Below are 18,589 nucleotides of genomic sequence, written 5' to 3' on the forward strand. Positions count from 1 at the left end.
TTTGATGAATAGTTTTAAAAGATAAAATGGTAGACCTGGGTTCCCAGTCGGAATATCCTCCCACCAGGATTTACACATTAACACTTAAAAACTGAACAAGTGATGACAGACTTATCCGATCTGACACACAAAAGATCTGCTGGCTTTCAGCAGCCAAGCACAACATACTCAGGCTTTTAAACTTGAAGATGCCAGGGCGTGTTTAGGCTGAAATGCAGCAGATTCACCACAGAGTTTGCCTGCTATAGAAAGGTGAAGCATTTCAAATGTACTGGAATCAATTCAGCTTTCAGTCACAGAGTGATATAGTTTGTTTGTCCCTCAGTCATTTACTGAGCAGTTTGTGTGTCCCTAACTCACACACTGAGAAGTCCAGTCAATGTGTCCCTAACTTGCAGACTGAGAGTCACAGTGTGTTTTCCCTCACTGATGTTATTGAAGCTCAGGACACCTGTCAGTTATTGTCGAGAAATAGCTCTCAGTAAACTACACCTGCCCAGTTCTCCATCATTAATCTCCCACCGCTGGAAAATCAATAACTGTTATCTACAGTACCGGAGCTGTGCACAAAGCTGAGAGATCAAAGATGGTTTAATTTCTCTTAAAACAGAGGAGCAATTTTTACCGCCCAATAAAGACACCTTTGTTCGTGTGCACGTCTCCCTATCGCTGCCTTCTCACCACTTTGTGATTTGGCCCAGAGTTGAGCCTGGCTTCAACTGTGAAGTGTCCTGGTCTGAAAGACTGCAGGTGGAGAGAAACAGGGATGCAGCTGGGGATTAGAGCAATAGCATTAAAGCCCATTCTTAATCAGTGACACAGAGAGAGAGAGACAGCAAGAGAAAGGGAGAGGTTGTTTTTGCTTTCAAATTATTTGAAATCTAATGTTAAAGGGGTCTGCAAACTGTTTTCAGTGCCGAGGGTATTCCTGCACTTGTTATAAGAAACTGTCTGTTTTAATACTAAAGACCAGTTGGCTATATAAAAAAAATAAAAAATACTTTTGTTGTGGTACAGAAAAAAATATTTGCCAAACATCCATCAGTATTCTGTGCTTTAGTAATCAGATCACTTATACTATTTGAGTACAGTACCTATATGGAATGCCCCTGGAAAAGTTAGCCTTTAAGCCTCTTTAAATTCTTTGGCACGAGATCAAGACACATTTTAGACTACTGTAATGGAATTCCAGTAAGGTTAGGCTGTACTATACACTTTCTGTATAGCTATACACTTGTGTGGTGTTAAGATGTAACTAGTGTTGAAACTGGCTACTTCACAGTAAGCATCTTACTGGCTCTTGTATCCTGTCCCATTGCCTTCTATCACCCACAGGGGCAAAATCTGCATTTCCACTTGAGGTCTTTGTCCCAGCCATGTACTTATTTATGAAATTGTATCAAATAAAACCCCAGATCAGGTCAATTATTTATATAATTTAGTTGTACTTTTGTAATATACAATATAATTTCCATCTGAGTCAAAGACATTTCAGAGAGTCATATCACATGATTATTAGCATCTACCATATATTATAAATATAAAAATAACATAGAGTATTCCAATATGAATCTGTTCAGTGGAATGATGGTTGTGTATGATAGATGGTAAGATGTAGCTACACACAAAATGAGTTATTTGAACAAATCCTCAGAGAGTTAAATATTGGGAGTGAAGAGTCTGGATTCTCCTTTCCAGTGAACATCTGGCTACTAGAACCTCGTTAATGAAAGAGGGGGTGGAGGGGTGGAATGGATTCCATTAGAGGACACGCACCCTGACAGTGAAATCTGCAAGGGAGAAAGACTGCCTGCTTCCGTTCCAGGAGCTATTATAAAAGATGAGTCATTCAAACTAAAAATAAGAGAGAACAGCCTTATCTTACATGAATCTGAATAAACTAATAAACACTCATGAACTACAATCTAGATTTAACTTATCAGAATGGGCTTTATCAACATGTTCATTTAAACAGTCCCTACAGTTTTTGTGAATAGAGCCCATTGTAACTTTTGTTTCAGTTTTGCTTAAAATGGGAAGTTCCATCTGTTGTGTACTGTGCTGGTGCTCTTGCGATAAATAGAATACAGTTCAAAGAAAAATGATATAATGTACACAAATATAGTGGTAGGTAAAGCCAAGAAAATATCAGGATTTATTTTTAAACATGCTCATATCACAAACAGATGCATAGCTGTTGAAAATGTTACTGAATAAGGCTTGAAACTGTATCACAATCCATTTTTTTTATCCCTATAGTATATACAAAACCAATGGGGGGTGGGGGGGGTGGGGGGGGTGTACAATTCTGGAGGGCTTTCCTGTGTGATGCTATGATATTCATATCTGGCATAGGCAGTATAAAGGCAGAGTAACTTTACTATAAAATAAGCACATATCTAAATATCTAATCAGCCATGGTGTGAACAAATAGACATGCAGTCACCAATGTCACCATACCACAATGTTGTTTGAGTATTCACAGTCAGTCCAGATCAATGAAAGCAATGTAAAAAGCTTGCTCTTTTCACCCATGGAAACTGATTCTTGCAAAAGGCAGACAACTGCCTGTCTCATTCATAAAGCTGTCCTCAATCAATGTGTCCTGGGGCTCTATTAAGCATAGAGATTTCTCCCTCTTGAAAACAATGTTGACATCTGATTTCAAGAACTGCTTAGAACAGTCTGTCTACCTGACATGCAGACGAGACAGTACTTACACTGACGGCGTAATTTTCATTTTCATCTCTCCAGATTGGTGTTAGTCAGTATTTTGAGATTAAAACACAACATTTATCCCGTTGGGAACATGCTCCTCGGATAGCTGAGTTGACGCCGCTCATGTAACTAACTTTCAGGCATTAAGAGCACATGTCACTCATTTAACAGCTATTATCCGAGACCAGGCTCTTGGGATTTGTCACTTAATTGGCGAATGACTGTGTGCTTTATAGACACTGTATAAACTCCATTAAGAGTTGACATTGGTTCAAATGAACAGTCAAGTTATATCTAACCTTTTTCTGCTCCACTTGACACATGTGCAGAGGACAGATTTTCACATGTCGTTTTCTGGTGAAACATAAATCTTGGAACTTCTTACAGTCTGCTTCAGCACCTAATACCTATTATCTATTCTCATCATCCATATGAACCAGTCACTACCGAAACAAAAAAATCAGGAGCGAAAGCGAGCAAGGGATGGAGCTCATCACAGCATGATGCCATAAACTGACTTCCTAATACGATTCAGTCTGTTTACTAAAACCCTCGCCTAGTTCTTCTAAAATGGCCCACCATGACAACTTTCAACAGACAGAAGTTGCAGCATAAAAAACCTCAAAGACAGCTTGACATTGATGATGTGCAGTATCAGCCCCTCTACTACCCTTTACATTGTCCTGTGCTACTGGCTTAAAAGGTGAGCTGTGCCCACTTCTCAGCTCTCTCATTGTCTAACTATCGGAAGAGTTGTTTTCCCCCTTCTCTGTGGGGTGCTACATCACCATGTGCATTACAAATACAAAACGGATCATACTTAATCTGTACATGAAAAGGGTAGAGGGTACCCTTTGCAACCATTTTAAATAAAGTTTGCCTTACCATAACTGTCCTGAGTTCAGCTACAAAACTACCATAACACACTAGAGTCCCACCATTCTCTCTCTCGGTGTTGTCTACCACACTGTCACGTTTTACTTTTTCCACTAAAACCCTGATCTTCCACCCACATTCCTCTTAGCAATTCAATCTGCCTGTCCCTATAATCCTCCACCATGTCATTTATACCAGAATCCCCCATTGCCCCACCCTCATGATTGTATGGGGAGGGAGTTCTATGTAACATCAATATGATTCCAACTGATTACAGCACATTCACTTCTGTACAAGAAGACTCTCATGCATTTCAGTGCTCATGTACAATATACACTGGCTCAGTGGCTCAGAATCTATCGGTCAGCCCCAGGCTGGGTATCCACCGCAATGAAACATGAAGGCATTGTGTGCTACTAATGTGGGGTGCAGATTGAAAAAGCCCTTGAAGCCAAATGGGCAACTAACTAAATTTTATAAAATGTAAGAAGCCTGAGGAGTTAGCCAGGTGAAAGAAAATGTAAACACTCACACAAATAAAATACAAATAAATGCAAAGACAAAAAACAGGATCTGAATTAAGACATGCAAAAGGAAACAAAATACTTTTTATTAATAGTATTATGGAAAACAAAAGTTCAGATCATACAGGAGGGAAATATTTCCAAATATAGTGTGCAAACTTGTAGGTGCCCTAAACTGGGAAAGCCAAATAGACAAAGGATCAGATCCTTAGGGTTTCAGCCGGGTCCTGGTCCTGGTCCTAGTGTGATCCATTTCACAGAACTTCAGTGTGGAGGAGGGATGTGCTGAAGCTGAAGGAAGTTTAAAACTTGTTGACCCCCTGTGAATTGGTCCTTTTTCTTCAAGAAGCTTCACTTTGCCGGCGGGGGGGTCTCCTTAACAATGAATTATAATGTGCACAGGCCTACCCTAGTGATAGTCCTGACATTTTAAATAAATAAATAAACAGATGAACAAATGAATAAATTAGTAAATAAATACACTTAAACATTAAATGAAACAAATGAAAGATGTTTCCATGGGTACACCGTCATATGACTGCCTTGAGCTGTGCCTGCCCCGAAGCACATAAACAGCATTGTTTCCAAAGCTTTTAATAAAGTGTGTCTGTAGAGGAAATCCATTAGTTGACATCTATCCTTGTTTTACAATTGTTGCTACTTTTACTGCTATGGCCTTAAGCAGTGGCACAGTCAAAGCTTCTACAATGGCAAACTCTCTAAAACAGTTATCCATGGGAATGCACAAACTAGCATGAAGGCACAAGGCAAGATTGTGTGGCTTAACAGCTTGTCAATATGAAGCCACTGATCAATAGTGACCTAAAGCCATTGTAATCTATTGACCATTTTGGGGCTTGTGTGAAACTACTCCGCATGTTCCTGGAGAAAATGGTTCAAGACAAAAATCAACTTCAAAATTGGCACTTAATGGCACATTGCTGGCAGTGTCTCTGAGAAGCCATGGATTGGGTGGGCACTAACACTACCCTCTCCCTTGAGGCACATTGGCAGAGGAAATGTACACCTCTGTTGACCATTTTGTCTGTAGATAGCTGTCAGTGCAATACAGTTAAAAAAGAGATTGATGTGTGCCCATGGAAACATAATCTAAGAAAGAGTGATGTGCATGTGAGTGTGATCCCCTGGCTGTGACTATGTTCCCCTCAGAACCTGGTGCTCTCATGTTTCAGCATGCGGATCTTGGGGAGCCCCCCAGCACCCTGATACCCGTACCCCTGGGGCCGTTCCTCCAGTCACCGGCCACTGCTGCTGGAGGTGGAACTGGAGCTGGAGCTGGAGCTACTGCTGCCACGGTCCTCGAAGATGGAGATCTCAATCTGAAGGAGCAGCGGAGTTAAGGAAACACACACCAGAGACAGCACTGTGAACAATCACTCTAAAGCTGTTCCTGTAGACTGTGGTTAATACATTCATCCATAACTTCAAACACTAAATCATACATTTAAACAGCTAGTGTCTAAGCACTGTAATGACATTTATCTTGCTACTTAGTTACTTATACATTTTAGATCTGGTTAAACACAATCATATTTGATGTCAATATGGCTCTTATAAATGTTTACTGCCGTTTATGTACAGTTTTCCCATGTTTATTAGTATGCTTTACCAGAACTCCTGTTCTTTATAATGCTTACCTATGTTTTACCATGCTTTAACTGCTTTATGGTTGTATTTTACTCCTATGTTTTTAAGTAGAAATTATTATTACAAAATTAGAGAGATGTGGACTACTGAGTGTTCAGTTTGTAAAACTATAAAAGAGCAGGTGTTACTCTCCTGTTATACTGAAGACCCTATTTGAGTTTAGACCCATCCATATATGCATATAATGTGTCTCTAAATCTTCATCAGCCTGCACATGCTGGTACTTACTTAACAAACATAATGCAATTCATAATTTAGAGTAGTAGTAATCTTCCATCCATTCCACTATAAAATATTTTAATTTAGACATCTGATGTCTTTAAATATGACACGGCCCCCCACAATGAGCAATGAATGCACTTGGCATAAAGGCATGCTTTTGTCATTATCCTGACAGTTTCCTGTTACTGTAAATGGAGTTTAAATAAAATAAAGAAACAAACTCACTCGCATTGCTTTTTAAAGTGCAGCTCCTTAAGTACCTGGGGCCCAGTCTGTGAACAGGGTTAACAACATGAGAACATCTCATCTGATATTAGCATGGGCTCCACAGTGCATTTTCTTATGGATGAGTCATTAACAGGAATCATGTGAGGCTGGGCTGGGATTACTCACGCTGGGGATTTGCACCGGACACACTGATCTGGAGGAAAAAGGGGGCTGTGACGTGGCCGTCCCAAACAAAGAGCAGAATGGGCTGTTTATAGGGTGCGCCTGGATATCTCTGAGCTGTGTGAAAGTGGGAGAGATGAGAGAGGCTCTTTATAAAGCTCCTGGACATCCTGTCAGTGTTTCCTAAATGAAAATATATTTTTTACAGACTTTGGCTTCCTTCTTCAGTTTGCCAGGAAGTAAGGGTGCCTCCTAGTGAGAATGTATCTCTTTCTCCAATGCACACACGCGCATGAGGTATTGCTATGTTGTTACAGCACAATAAAACCCTACCCGAAAAAAAAAAATGAACACAAAGACACATAGTATACATTGGTCAATATTCAAAAGCCAGCTATATTAATACATGAACTGAACAAAACAAGAAACTTGAATTAGCTCTAAAAAATACAGAATCTCATGCAAAATATGGTAAAGAAACACATGAATATTTATATAGATATACTTAAACACAGTACTGTTCTTTCCTCTTTGAAAGGATACAACCCTCATGCCCCTCTCAATGGGGTCTGTGATGAGCAGGCCTCGGGGAGCATACATCTTCTCATTCTGCTCCTGGATGTACCTGGAGATGTTCTTCAGCACCTGGAAGCACAGCCCGTGACAGCAGCGTTAAATCCTCTCTGAGATAGCACAGAGCGGCTGGCAGCTGCACACTCACTCAGCAATGCACTATACCTTTCCAGGACTGGGTCTGGGGCTCCAGTTACAGTAACTTTGCTCCAGTGCAATTAACATTTAAGCAGACAACACTAGATCCATTTACTGCAGCTACAATTAAACATCCCAAGCCAAAGATGATTATTCTTCAAAGCCATCGGTGCAAGTAAATGTTATCTTAGTTTATTACACTCTTGTGCAGAGAGAGATAGTGGATTAAACGGCAGGCATAGTGCTGGTGTTTCTAATGGCAAGGCATCAAGCAACATGTATTATACCAAGTGTAATGAACTCTGAGTCGAGTAATATAAAGATGTGTCTGTCTCCTCCACAAATAAAGCCTGGCTTTTAGCGCAGCATGTTGGAGACTGGGGTTACCCCTCAGTCTCTATCACTACTTCTACAGTATATGTTAAATGTGCTAATGTACATGCCTAACTTGTATTATAATCTCATCCCAAATATTTCTTAGCTTGTCTTTTTCTGACACAAGTCATCCAAATGGCATTGGTGAATATTCCTTTAACCGATTCTTAAGGTCTTGGAGTACAGCGCTGTTGGTTCAATCGTCAGCAGCTCCTAAAGGGCTATTCTTACCGACCATATTTACATTTTGTATTGGTATAGTTTTGCTGCATTAACAATGCAATGCAACAATTTGCAAATGGTTTACATTTAGGGACAATTAGGAAATAAAAGCCATGTAAAGAAAGGGTTATTTATTTGTATCAAGCCAGTGATGCCAAATCCATTGATCCAGTACTGCGCACCCCACTGAAGTGAAACTGTTTGTTCTCCAGTCCAGAAAGTTTTATTTTTTTTGATGAATACTAAAACATATCACGACTGAGTGAAATACATCTGAGACTTGCATTGCATATATCTGTTTGCATTTTTAGACAATTTGACCACCTGCTATTTCGTGGAGTGTCTCCACTATATAACTATTCTGTGTGTCGTGCTGGGTGCACCATCATTTCTTATGGTAAATTTGCATAAAACCATCTGCATGCTTCTGCAATGAATCATTATGCCTTAGATGTTCTTCCATATATTTTCCCATGCTTGTTTATGCTTTACCATGTCCCCGTCCTGAACCCATTGTTGGCTTGCTTACTGAGAGAGTTTATTGCTGTAGTATTCCTAATCCTGACTGTGTCTGCTTTTATGGGCTATAAACTGCGGAAATGCTACAATTGGATCCTTTTGACAAAGGGTATCGATGGTTTTAGATGCTCTCTGCCCTCATCTGACTGTACTCACCCAGGACCTGTGTACTGCAAGGCCCCAGCTGTGCAGAGCGGACATACTGAGGGATCACTCTGCCCAGGTAACCCTAGCCTAGCTAACCCTGGGATGTGTGCCCATGCAGTGAAGGAGAAAGTTCCAGGGCACTGAACCTTCACTCTGCAACCCGCAGTGAGAGAGGGCGAGCGGGCGCTGGGGGATGTGCAGTGTTTCTCATGCAGATACAGTTCCACCTGAAACAATAACTGCCTGTATGGAGCCGAGGGCAGGGGGCAGCCAGGCAATGAGCTGAGTAGGCTTTGTTACACCATGCTGCTCCACACTCCGATACCAGTTGGTCACCCTGCCAACCAGCTATCTCATAATGCACCCAAAGAGAGACAGAGAGAGGGATGGAGTGCCAAGCTCCAAGAGAAATAGTTAGGGGTGGGGGGTTGTGTCCCCTCTTCCAGAAATAGAGCAAAACAACGTATTCTCTCCCTCCACTGAATCTCCTTCTTCCTCTCTTTTATCTCTTTTCTTCCTCTGTCAACATTCTGACGTCACAATGCAGCACGTCTTCCTGTGTTACAGGTAACATGGCCCCATTTGACCTCATATAGGGCCATATTTTCAAAGCGTTTACTCCAGTCTTTAATTAAATCCTATTTTCTTTTTAAAGAGGTAAAACGCCTGCTAATTTTACAAAAGTAGGACCAAACAACTATTGCATGTTATATATTTAAAGTCCTCTTCAGCACTCTCAATGTGTTTTGTTTTTCACTTTGTTATGCCAACATTTTTATTCTCATAAAAAAAATAGTTAATTAAAGAATGGAGGAAATGCTTTGAAAATATGGCCTATAGTGTCCTATTGGAATCAAAGAGCACGAATGTATGACTCAGGGTTATTACACAGCTAGAGAACTTCTAAGGCTGCGAACTTGTGGCAGAGCATTTTAAGTTGGATCAGTAAAATATCAACAGCAAAACAATAAAGTACTTTGAGAATATTGTTATTTTTAGAAGATGGTAAGAAGATGTTGAAAGCCTTGGTATTACCGTAAAAAAAAAAAAAAAAAAAAAAAAAAAAAAAACATTGAATAAGTCGTTGAAAAACAAATAGTTTCTAGCAGTTTAACTAAAAACTAAAAACAAGACTATAAAATGGATTCATGGAATAAAATGTTGCAAACAAGGATTATTTCGAAACTAAACCTGTGTGTCTTTCTTTATTTATCGGTATGGCGCATGTAGGGAAAAAAAAATTGTAAAAGAAGAATTTTAAACACAAAAAAGGTATGTTCCTAAAATTCTCAAAAAAAGGGTGGGGTGGGGTGGGGAGACTTTTACGCCAATGCGACCTATAAAACAATTTTCACGGTAAGTAAGGGAGCCCCACCACAGCTGCAGGGCCTCACCTTCTCGTAGCGCGTCTCCATGCACATGAAGATGATATAGGCCGTGGCACAGGCCAGACAGGCCTCTAGGTATGACTGACCCCCAATCTTCTCGGCCTCTGCGTAGTAGTTGTTGAGAGTCTTCACTGTTTCCTCGAAGAGCTGCCGCTCAATCTGCAAGGGACAGCCAAAGGGAACACTTTACAATATGCAGGAGGGTATTCGAACAGAATTAGGTCCAGCTTTGAAGCAAGTGCAAACGCAAACTGCCTGAGCAATTTCTTGTTAGCTCAATACCTTTGTTTTGTTTTTATTCAAATTTGCTTTTGTCTTATGCTTCAAAGTACAAGTAGTTTTTTTTTCAATTAATTTCCAATAAGGAATTAATCAATCACAATCAAGTCCACATATCCAATAGTTTTATTCGAACCCCTGTTTTTATGAATTGCAACATTGGATATAAGTCACGTCCCCATTGGAACCTATTAGCAGTAAAACTAGACAAAAAAGTTTAGAGTGTATTATAGCTTGCATTCGGGGGTCTGATAAAGCAAAGAATGTGTGAGAAATACACTCTCAACTTGATAAGATTAAAAGATCATGAAACAACCTGTTTTATATTCCTGATCTGTATTTCCCTGGGTTTTTTCCAAACCCCTCAATTATCAAAATAATTAGGGGCTTCAAATTTACTGTATTGCATAGTGTTGAGTTATTAATACTCCAGCAGATTTCATAAAACTCTGCGGCACTCCAAGGCAAACCACTTGAAGGGGATGATTCAATAAGTATCTCTGAACCTAATTCTGAGCGTTCCAGCACAACCTCAATAACAAATCCGTAACTGCTACACAGCACTGCTACTGTAAGAGTACACCTTAATAATGAGCATTAAAGCACTCCAATGTCAGCTCTCCAGCACTGTAACCCTCCACTTTAAACCTGAAATATGTCTAGCTTGTCTGCCTGTGTCCATGTAGGATGTTTTTAATTAGCCAGTAAGATTCCCTGGGTCAGTGTATGTTTTTCAGATTAGAGATGATGGTATTGCCAAACTCCAGAAATGCCATAGGGTGAAGTAGTGTAAGGTACTGCATGCAGGCAATAAAAATGTCCATTATAAATACCATATGGGAGAAACTGAAATTGAAGAAGGAATCTATAAAAAAGATCTAGGAGTTTATGTTGACTCAGAAATGTCTTCAGCTAGACAATGTGGGAAAGCTATAAAAGAGGTCAACAAAATGCTCAGATATAGTGTAAAGTGTTGAATTCAAATCAAGGGAAGTAATGTTAAAACTTTACAATGTATTAGTAAGACCTCATCTAGAATATTGTGTTTAGTTCTGGTCACCTCGCAACAAAAAGGATATTGCTGCTCTAGAAAGAGTGCAAAGAAGAGCGACCAGAATTATTCCTGGTTTAAAAGGCATGTCATATGCAGACAGGCTGAAAGAATTGAATCTATTCAGTCTTGAACAGAAGACTATGCAGCAATCTGATTCAAGCATTCAAAATTCTAAAAGGTATTGACAATGTCGACCCAGGGGACTTTTTTGACCTGAAAAAAGGACCAGGGGTCACAAATGGAAATTAGATAAAGGGGCATTCAGAACAGAAAATAGCAGGCACTTTTTTACAGAGAATTGTGGGGGTCTGGAACCAACTCCCCAGTAATGTTGTTGAAGCTGACACCCTGGGATCCTTCAAGAAGCTCCTTGATGAGATAATGGGATCAACAAGCTACTACAGCCAAACGAGCAAGATAGGCTGCTTGTAACCTTTGTTATGTTCTTATGTCGAAAAGTTTATGATCCTGAAGTCAATTAAGCAAGGCTATGGAAAATAATGGAGAAAACAAATAAAATGTGCACATTAAATAAAGGAGAACCACAAAACCCTTCTATCCCACTTCAATAAAGCATGTAAGAGTGTGCTCTCACGCGGCTGTCGAGCTCGGCTGGGAACTTGGTCTGGAACTGGCAGGTGGTGCCCTCGGTGTAGTCTCTCTGAATGAACACTTTGGTGGCCAGCGAGGCGCTCCGCCGCATCTCTTGCAGGTTGTGAAACTGTGGAGAGAAATAGCAGCTGAAAGATCACCCTCTGTACAGATCCCCCCAACTCTTTGTAGATGTAATCTGTGCACAAGTCTTACTCTAGTCACATGTCATACATTAAGACATAGATCATCGGAGGAAGGCATTTAGAGAGATTTATATCAGTGAGAGTGTTTAAACTCGGTTGGGCACTGTAACAGGGCGAGATCTGTGCCGACTATCAGGCACATGGGGGGTGGGGGGTGGGGGGGTGTCAAAAGCCCTGAAGGACCCGCCTGCCAATCATGGCACTGACACGAGAGGTTGGGTGAGGGTGTGTCGCCTGAATCTCTCTGAGTGGTCGGGAGGCGGTTCTTGGGGGGATGACCGATAAAAATAACGTGCAGTGGCTCCTTCTTTCTTGCCCTTCTAGGAGAAAACACAGCAGGAGCTCTGCTCGGGAACCTGGAGTAACTCAAAGAACGCCAGTGTCAGGAGCGAAACCAAAGACCAAATAAAGATGGCTGGCTTGCTGAGGCTACAACAAATGGCAAAGAGAAAAGGGCAAGCACGCACAGCGGAAAAAGAGTCGCAGAAATTACAAATTTCACATACCCATACTGGTGCATTTCTAGTTTAGTACAGGGGAAACTTGGGCAACTCTGTTATAGTATAGTGAGGGTAGAACAGAACTCCAATCATTGTGGCACCTCGCAGCAGAGCGGAGGCTGCGAGACACTGCTAGTAGCAGTAATTTTTACAGGTAAATTAAGAATTTATTAAGAAACTAATAAATCTTGTGCACCCGTGCGGCATTTCCAAGATCTCCCGTGTGTTTAGTGAACTCCCCACACCCTCCCACAGGCACCAAATGTAGTAATATTATCAAAAGTACCCAAAAGACAAGCTTCACAGTTTCCTAGCAGAAGGAGAAAATGCACACATTTTAGATCATGACATAATAATTTAAATAAAACTTTTTTGAATGGGAGACCAGACTCAAATTTTATTAGTGTGGTAAAAAAAAAAAAAAAAAATCAAAACAGCAGTGACTTCTGTGAAAGACATACATCTGCTCTTGTCAAAACTCTGCAACATAGGCACTTCAGATGTATTCATCCCATCAGTTATAACACTCAGTCTAGTCACAGCCGTGACCTCACTGCCTTTGATGAAAAAACTATTAATTGCCCCTGGGGTGTGTTAACCACATTGACTCCATTATTAATAATACTTTTAAGAGAAATCAGGCTGGGTTTAATTCACACTACCTTGAGTTTAATACATCTGGTATCTGGTAATAGGTTAATGACCTGTCTCATAGCAGCCTTCCTGGAAAATCCTAGGTGATCAGAGAATTTCTTTAAAAAAAAAATTCCTCTCCACTGATTACATTGGGAATAGGTTTCCTCAATATGATGGAGAGAAGAAACAGACCCTTTCAACAATATAAACTCTTTAGCTGGAAGTCTCATGGAGGAGGAGTGACAGACTTTGGACTTGAAGAAACCAACATGATTCTGCAGTTTATGTGGTCAAGTTCGAATACTGAATCAGCACGTCACTTTAGTAAAACATGACAACTTTTCAGGGCAAAAACACAAAGAAACTCAAGAAACTCAAGTTCCCTCTACACAATTCATCATTGTTCACGGATAAATGGGATATTCACCACTTGTGAATATTGTGATTGTGTGTGTTGTGTGTGTGTGTTTAGTACTGTGTATATTATTTTTCGGAACTGTAACCCATAGTTTAACAGCGTGATACACATTTCTGTGTATTGCCTGGGATTATTATCACAAACAATTAGAAACCCTCCACCGAATAAAACATTGTGTGGACATTGCAATCACTTGTTAATCATTACTTGTGCACCGCATCACATCTACACCTGCTCACTGCAGCCACTTTGCCACAACACATATTTTTTTATGCTTGCTTTACTCATTGTAAGGACAATTGTAGCACATCGCTGTGTGGTACTCTTTGCTCCTTTTTGTTTATTTTACACACGTGTGAAGTAAACAGTTCTATGTCACATGGCATTATTTTCCTGTAACTCAATGAAGCCCATCTATTATTCTCTTTCTATATATAAATCTATATCTATATCTGTATCTATCTATCTATCTATCTATCTATCTATCTATCTATCTATCTATCTATCTATATATATATATATATATATATATATATATATATATATATATATATATATATATATATATATATATATATATATATACATACACACACACACACACACACACACAAATGTGAATAATTGATAAAATAAAAATCAATTATACAGTAGCAGGATGTTATGGAATGCAAGTCCTTCTTCAGCTGGATGGAAAATGCAATGTGTAAACAAGGTGTTGTTAAAACAAGTTGTCTTAAAACAAATACTTGGAAAGACAACTTGTTTTTAACAGCAGCTTGTTTACAGCACTGCTTTTCCCATCCAGCTGAAGAAGGACTTATAGTCCGAAGCATCCTGATATAATACATTTTTGATCAATTATTCAAATTTCTGTGTACCTACATTACCTTATATCTCACTCATCCTTACTTACTCCCCCCATCCCCCATTAATTCTATCTCTCTCAGTTCAGCTCAATCCATTTCAATTGATAATAGCTTATTGGCATTACATGTCTTCCAGTTTTGCCAAACCAATTACAGTGAACAGGCATATACATTGTGACACACAGCATACGCAACACCTGTGCATGCTCAGCTATGGAAACAGCCTTTCTCATTATTCTAGGCTGGCAGGGGGTTGCCTGTGAGCTGAGGAAGTCATAGGTTTGATCCCCATTTCTTCCACCAATTGTAGATATAATTCAAAGACCTGAGCATGAAAATCACCTGTCTTATAAAATGTAACACCTAATATCCATAATGCCAGAAACAGTCTGTCTCTCAATCCACGAACATCCTCTTCAAAAACTATTTGAAATAAATGACATAAAGTGGTCCCTGTATTAAGAGCTGATATCACGCAAAAGACCTGCACCATGCTGGCTGGAAATCAAAGACTCTTGTGTCATGTATCTTTAAGGACAGTTTATTCAGTTAGGTAGAAAACACTCAGGAGAAAACACCATGCACCAAAAGAAAAATGCTGTATTCTACTAGGAATGGAAATTATGGCTAAAACTTGGCCAAAAAATAAAGGATGTATATCACAGCACATATCACATGTTGTCAATCAGCTGCTAAACCAACTGGAAATGCCTTCACAAAAATAAATAAATGCAGCTGCTGAGGAAAATGCTCCTTTTATCAATGTTTAACATGTGGTAATAATCAAAACAACAGCATCAAGCAGCCCCCAGGCAGCACAGTAAAGCAGATGATGTTCAAAAGAAATGAAACAAAGCGCAGGGAGATAAAGGGAAATGGAAATTGAGCTAAAAGGAAAATCAACCGTTATTGTAGAAGGCAAAAAAAAAAGAAAGAAAAAAAACCCTGGTAAAAATATTCATTGCTTGTGGATATCTGTACAGAAAGGATAATGTCATTTTTTTAAAATGCAAAACTGTTTGTGTGAACTCTATGGCATTAGTGAAGTTGCCCTGCCAAAACTTTGAAAAAATCATTATGCATGATAAAATAGATACATAGATAGGAACTTAACATGGTACAATTCTACACACAGTGACTAAAGGGTATATACCCAGTAGATGTGCTTACAAATACCTCCACTGTTTGTTTTCCTACACACACACCCTTAAAAAAAGATACACTGATCATATTGAAATTGTGTGCAGCTGCTCTAATATATAATTGCATTTCTATATCTTATTAAATTATGTCTACTACAGTGGACAGTTTTATCGCACACAGATATCTGCATGCAACGCTCATAACAAACACTTACTGCAGCTGCAACTAGATTTATTTACCATTGCATTTCACAACAGAAATGAAGAGGAGAATGGCCTTTACCAACAATACCCAAGATGCTATATACAATTTCTCCTCCCAAGCAACTATGTTTAGTTCAAATCTTGGAAAATGGAAATGATTACTGTAAACTATGAGGGCATTGAGAAAGTATTTGAGCATGGCAACAGTCATGAAAATTCAGTGCTGTACTAGTTTTTTTTCAGACATAAAAATAGCTTCCTATTTGAGCTGCAACCTTCACTTCATTATGAAGGAAGACAAATAATCAGTGTTTCATAGCAGCATGACAATATCTAAAAATAACCCAGTTCTTTAGCTGTGTTACAGAAAACACGATGTTCAGTGAGCAATTGATTAACCATTGTCTTCCAAAAAGCATGTGCATTGCACAGATATTTAAAACTATGTCCCTTATCTGTACAATGAGGGGAAAACAAGGTTAGAGAAATGAGCTAAAACACGAATCTTGTGGAAAATGGTAAAGCACAGGAAAGTGTTATTATCATAGGAAAAGCAGGTAAACATAGTATGACATAGCAAAAGTTATATGTTAATTATGTGATAATCAAAATCTTGGTAGATAAAACTAGGGTATGAAGTATACAGTATGCGGTTTAATAAACTGTGACTGTATTCTTAAATCAGACACACAACAGCAGGACACAATGTAAAAGATCACTTCACTTGCTTGGTGTGCTCTGGCTAATCATGCTGTGAGCAGACTGACAGTCCTGACAGACTGTCTCCTCTTTCTGAGAATCATAACTGCAGAGCAGAGACAAATACTTGTATTATTAACTTTCATCTATTCACTGTCTTTAATCCAGCAAAGCAGTTCAGAATGGCTTAATAAAGTGCTTAAATCAAAGAGCAGTGAAGAGTAAAAAGCCCTACAGCGCAGAGCAGAGTGTGACTTGCCCTAAGAGCAGCAATAGCCATTCTTAATAAGTACAAGCCCATACATTAAACATATAGAAGAGTCAGCCAATGGCCCCACAGCTCTTGCAGTAGAGAAGAATCAAGACCACCAGCAACACAGACACAGTACAAGTGACCTGAAAACAAAAGCCATTGCCTTTCCTGCTAGGAGTTTAATTTACTAATTTCTGTATTTATATTTGGTACAATATTATGCACACATTCATAGTAAAGGTTATTTGTCAGCCACAAGATACCTTTCGATAATGCAATAAAATAAAAATTCAAACTAACTAACTGGGACTTGAATTTTGAACCTATAATGTGAGAAGGAACAGAGTTAAGTTTAGATGTATTAACGAAAACCCTAAAAGCTTGAGAAAGCTTGACAAATTTCCCAGACAGCTGTTTTGCATTGGTAATTAATGAATAATGCCTGTAGTATGGCCACCTTATTGAGCTGATGACAAATCATTTGCATGTATTTCATTAAGGAATGATGACCTATTCAAGGATAGAAATGCATTAGCTAGGATAGCGTGAGGATTTAGGAAGGATGTTCTTAGCTCTAGCACTTTTGCATGGTATAGTACCTGCCATAAGAGTGTGCGATCCCCTTCTGCCAAATCCAGAAACATTGACGCAATGACCGCACTAAGAGCTTCTGTCCAGAGTGCTGACTCTCCGGCACCAACAGTATTACACACCAATATTCAATCACTGCTGCATCCTGGGTACAGACAGCTCCAGTCTACACTTCACAGTACCGCCAGTCTCTTATAATAACCCACCAAAACATTAGAGAATACTACTGCTATTATGGTAAGAAAAACGTTCCACATGTTTCTCATAGAGCAAAACACACGCTCTGAATCAATTTTCAATTCGAACACTACACTGCTGAGTATACGATACCGTTATCACATGTTATATTTCATAGTATCCTCAACCTATTTACTTTTGTTTATTTGACCAAAGCTGTGTCTCGTACATCATACATCGTACATCATCATCGTACATCTAGATGAGCATACATACAAACCAGTCGGAACAAAAATACGATGTTGTTCTATTTAAATGATTCTGTGTGAAACATATCTAATGACTTCGAGCACGTCTAAACAATGTTGCCCTCCCGGACATGCAGTTATCAGCCACTCCAGACTCTGAGAAGCGAGAACGGCCCTCTAGCTCCTTTGTTCCGGCACAGCTGTGGGGCAGGTGCTGTTATTGCTACCGAGTCTATTCTCCTTGGATCAGCTGCCCTCTGTTGCAACCGCTTACACCTAGTCGTTATTGTTTAAATTTAAAAGCGAAGGGATATTCTGATTGAACAATTACACCCACTCCCTATACAAATATAATACTGAGGTGGCACAACCTTTCCAGAGACAGATTTCTATCAATGAAGCTATCCGTTCCTTACCTCTGTCGCCATGTTGCCATATACAGTGCAGGATCTGTCCCGGTGCTGAAATCTCTAACAAAAGCTTTAAAGGGGCAATGCGCTGGACCTTCGCGGGAGGGAGGGACGAGCTGGCGGGGATGGGTTAGCAGATGCTGCCGCGGGCTTATCACATTTGATTGATTTAACAGTAGAGACGTTTATCTGCTGAGAGAATGGCGCTTTAGAACCCTGCTATAAGGGAACTAGGTATATTTCCAGCCTTGTTCTGCTTGATCCTTGTGTAAGGTAAACGCATAACTTAAAAATAGCTTGACCCCTAAACTTGAAATCATTCAGCTCAATCTTTTTTTCTTAATATTCACATGTAGCCTGTAACATTCAAAAGGAGTTAGGATTATTTTTCATAAACGCCATTTATATATCCTTACTGAATTTTAACTGATAAGTTATTGAATTAACAATAATTCATATTAATGCTATAGAAAATGGGGCACATTATGCACGCCAGTAAGTACGTCGGGTACTTTAATTATAGTACATATATTACATTTTTTTTTGTAACGC

General features: G+C 39.4%; 1 protein-coding gene across 2 annotated transcripts; it reads right to left on the minus strand.

Annotated features, from left to right (window-relative positions):
• Window positions 1-4,180: 4,180 nt before the first annotated feature.
• Window positions 4,181-18,308, minus strand: LOC121321530 (golgin subfamily A member 7B-like). 2 transcript variants are annotated; one of them, XM_041260517.1, is made up of 5 exons: window positions 18,044-18,308; window positions 11,689-11,814; window positions 9,767-9,919; window positions 6,942-7,043; window positions 4,181-5,458 (listed from the first exon to the last, which is right to left on the minus strand). In XM_041260517.1, exons 1-5 carry the CDS (start codon window positions 18,053-18,055, stop codon window positions 5,375-5,377), a joined length of 477 nt encoding a protein of 158 aa, XP_041116451.1. In that variant the 5' UTR covers window positions 18,056-18,308; the 3' UTR covers window positions 4,181-5,374. The 2 variants fall into 2 exon arrangements, with proteins under 2 accessions (XP_041116451.1, XP_041116450.1); XM_041260516.1 differs by lacking the exon at window positions 18,044-18,308 and adding an exon at window positions 17,211-17,291.
• Between the last annotated feature and the right edge of the window lie 281 nt (window positions 18,309-18,589).

This window comes from Polyodon spathula, chromosome 10 (genome assembly GCF_017654505.1).
Source record: "Polyodon spathula isolate WHYD16114869_AA chromosome 10, ASM1765450v1, whole genome shotgun sequence".
Taxonomy (NCBI): Eukaryota; Metazoa; Chordata; class Actinopteri; order Acipenseriformes; family Polyodontidae; genus Polyodon; species Polyodon spathula.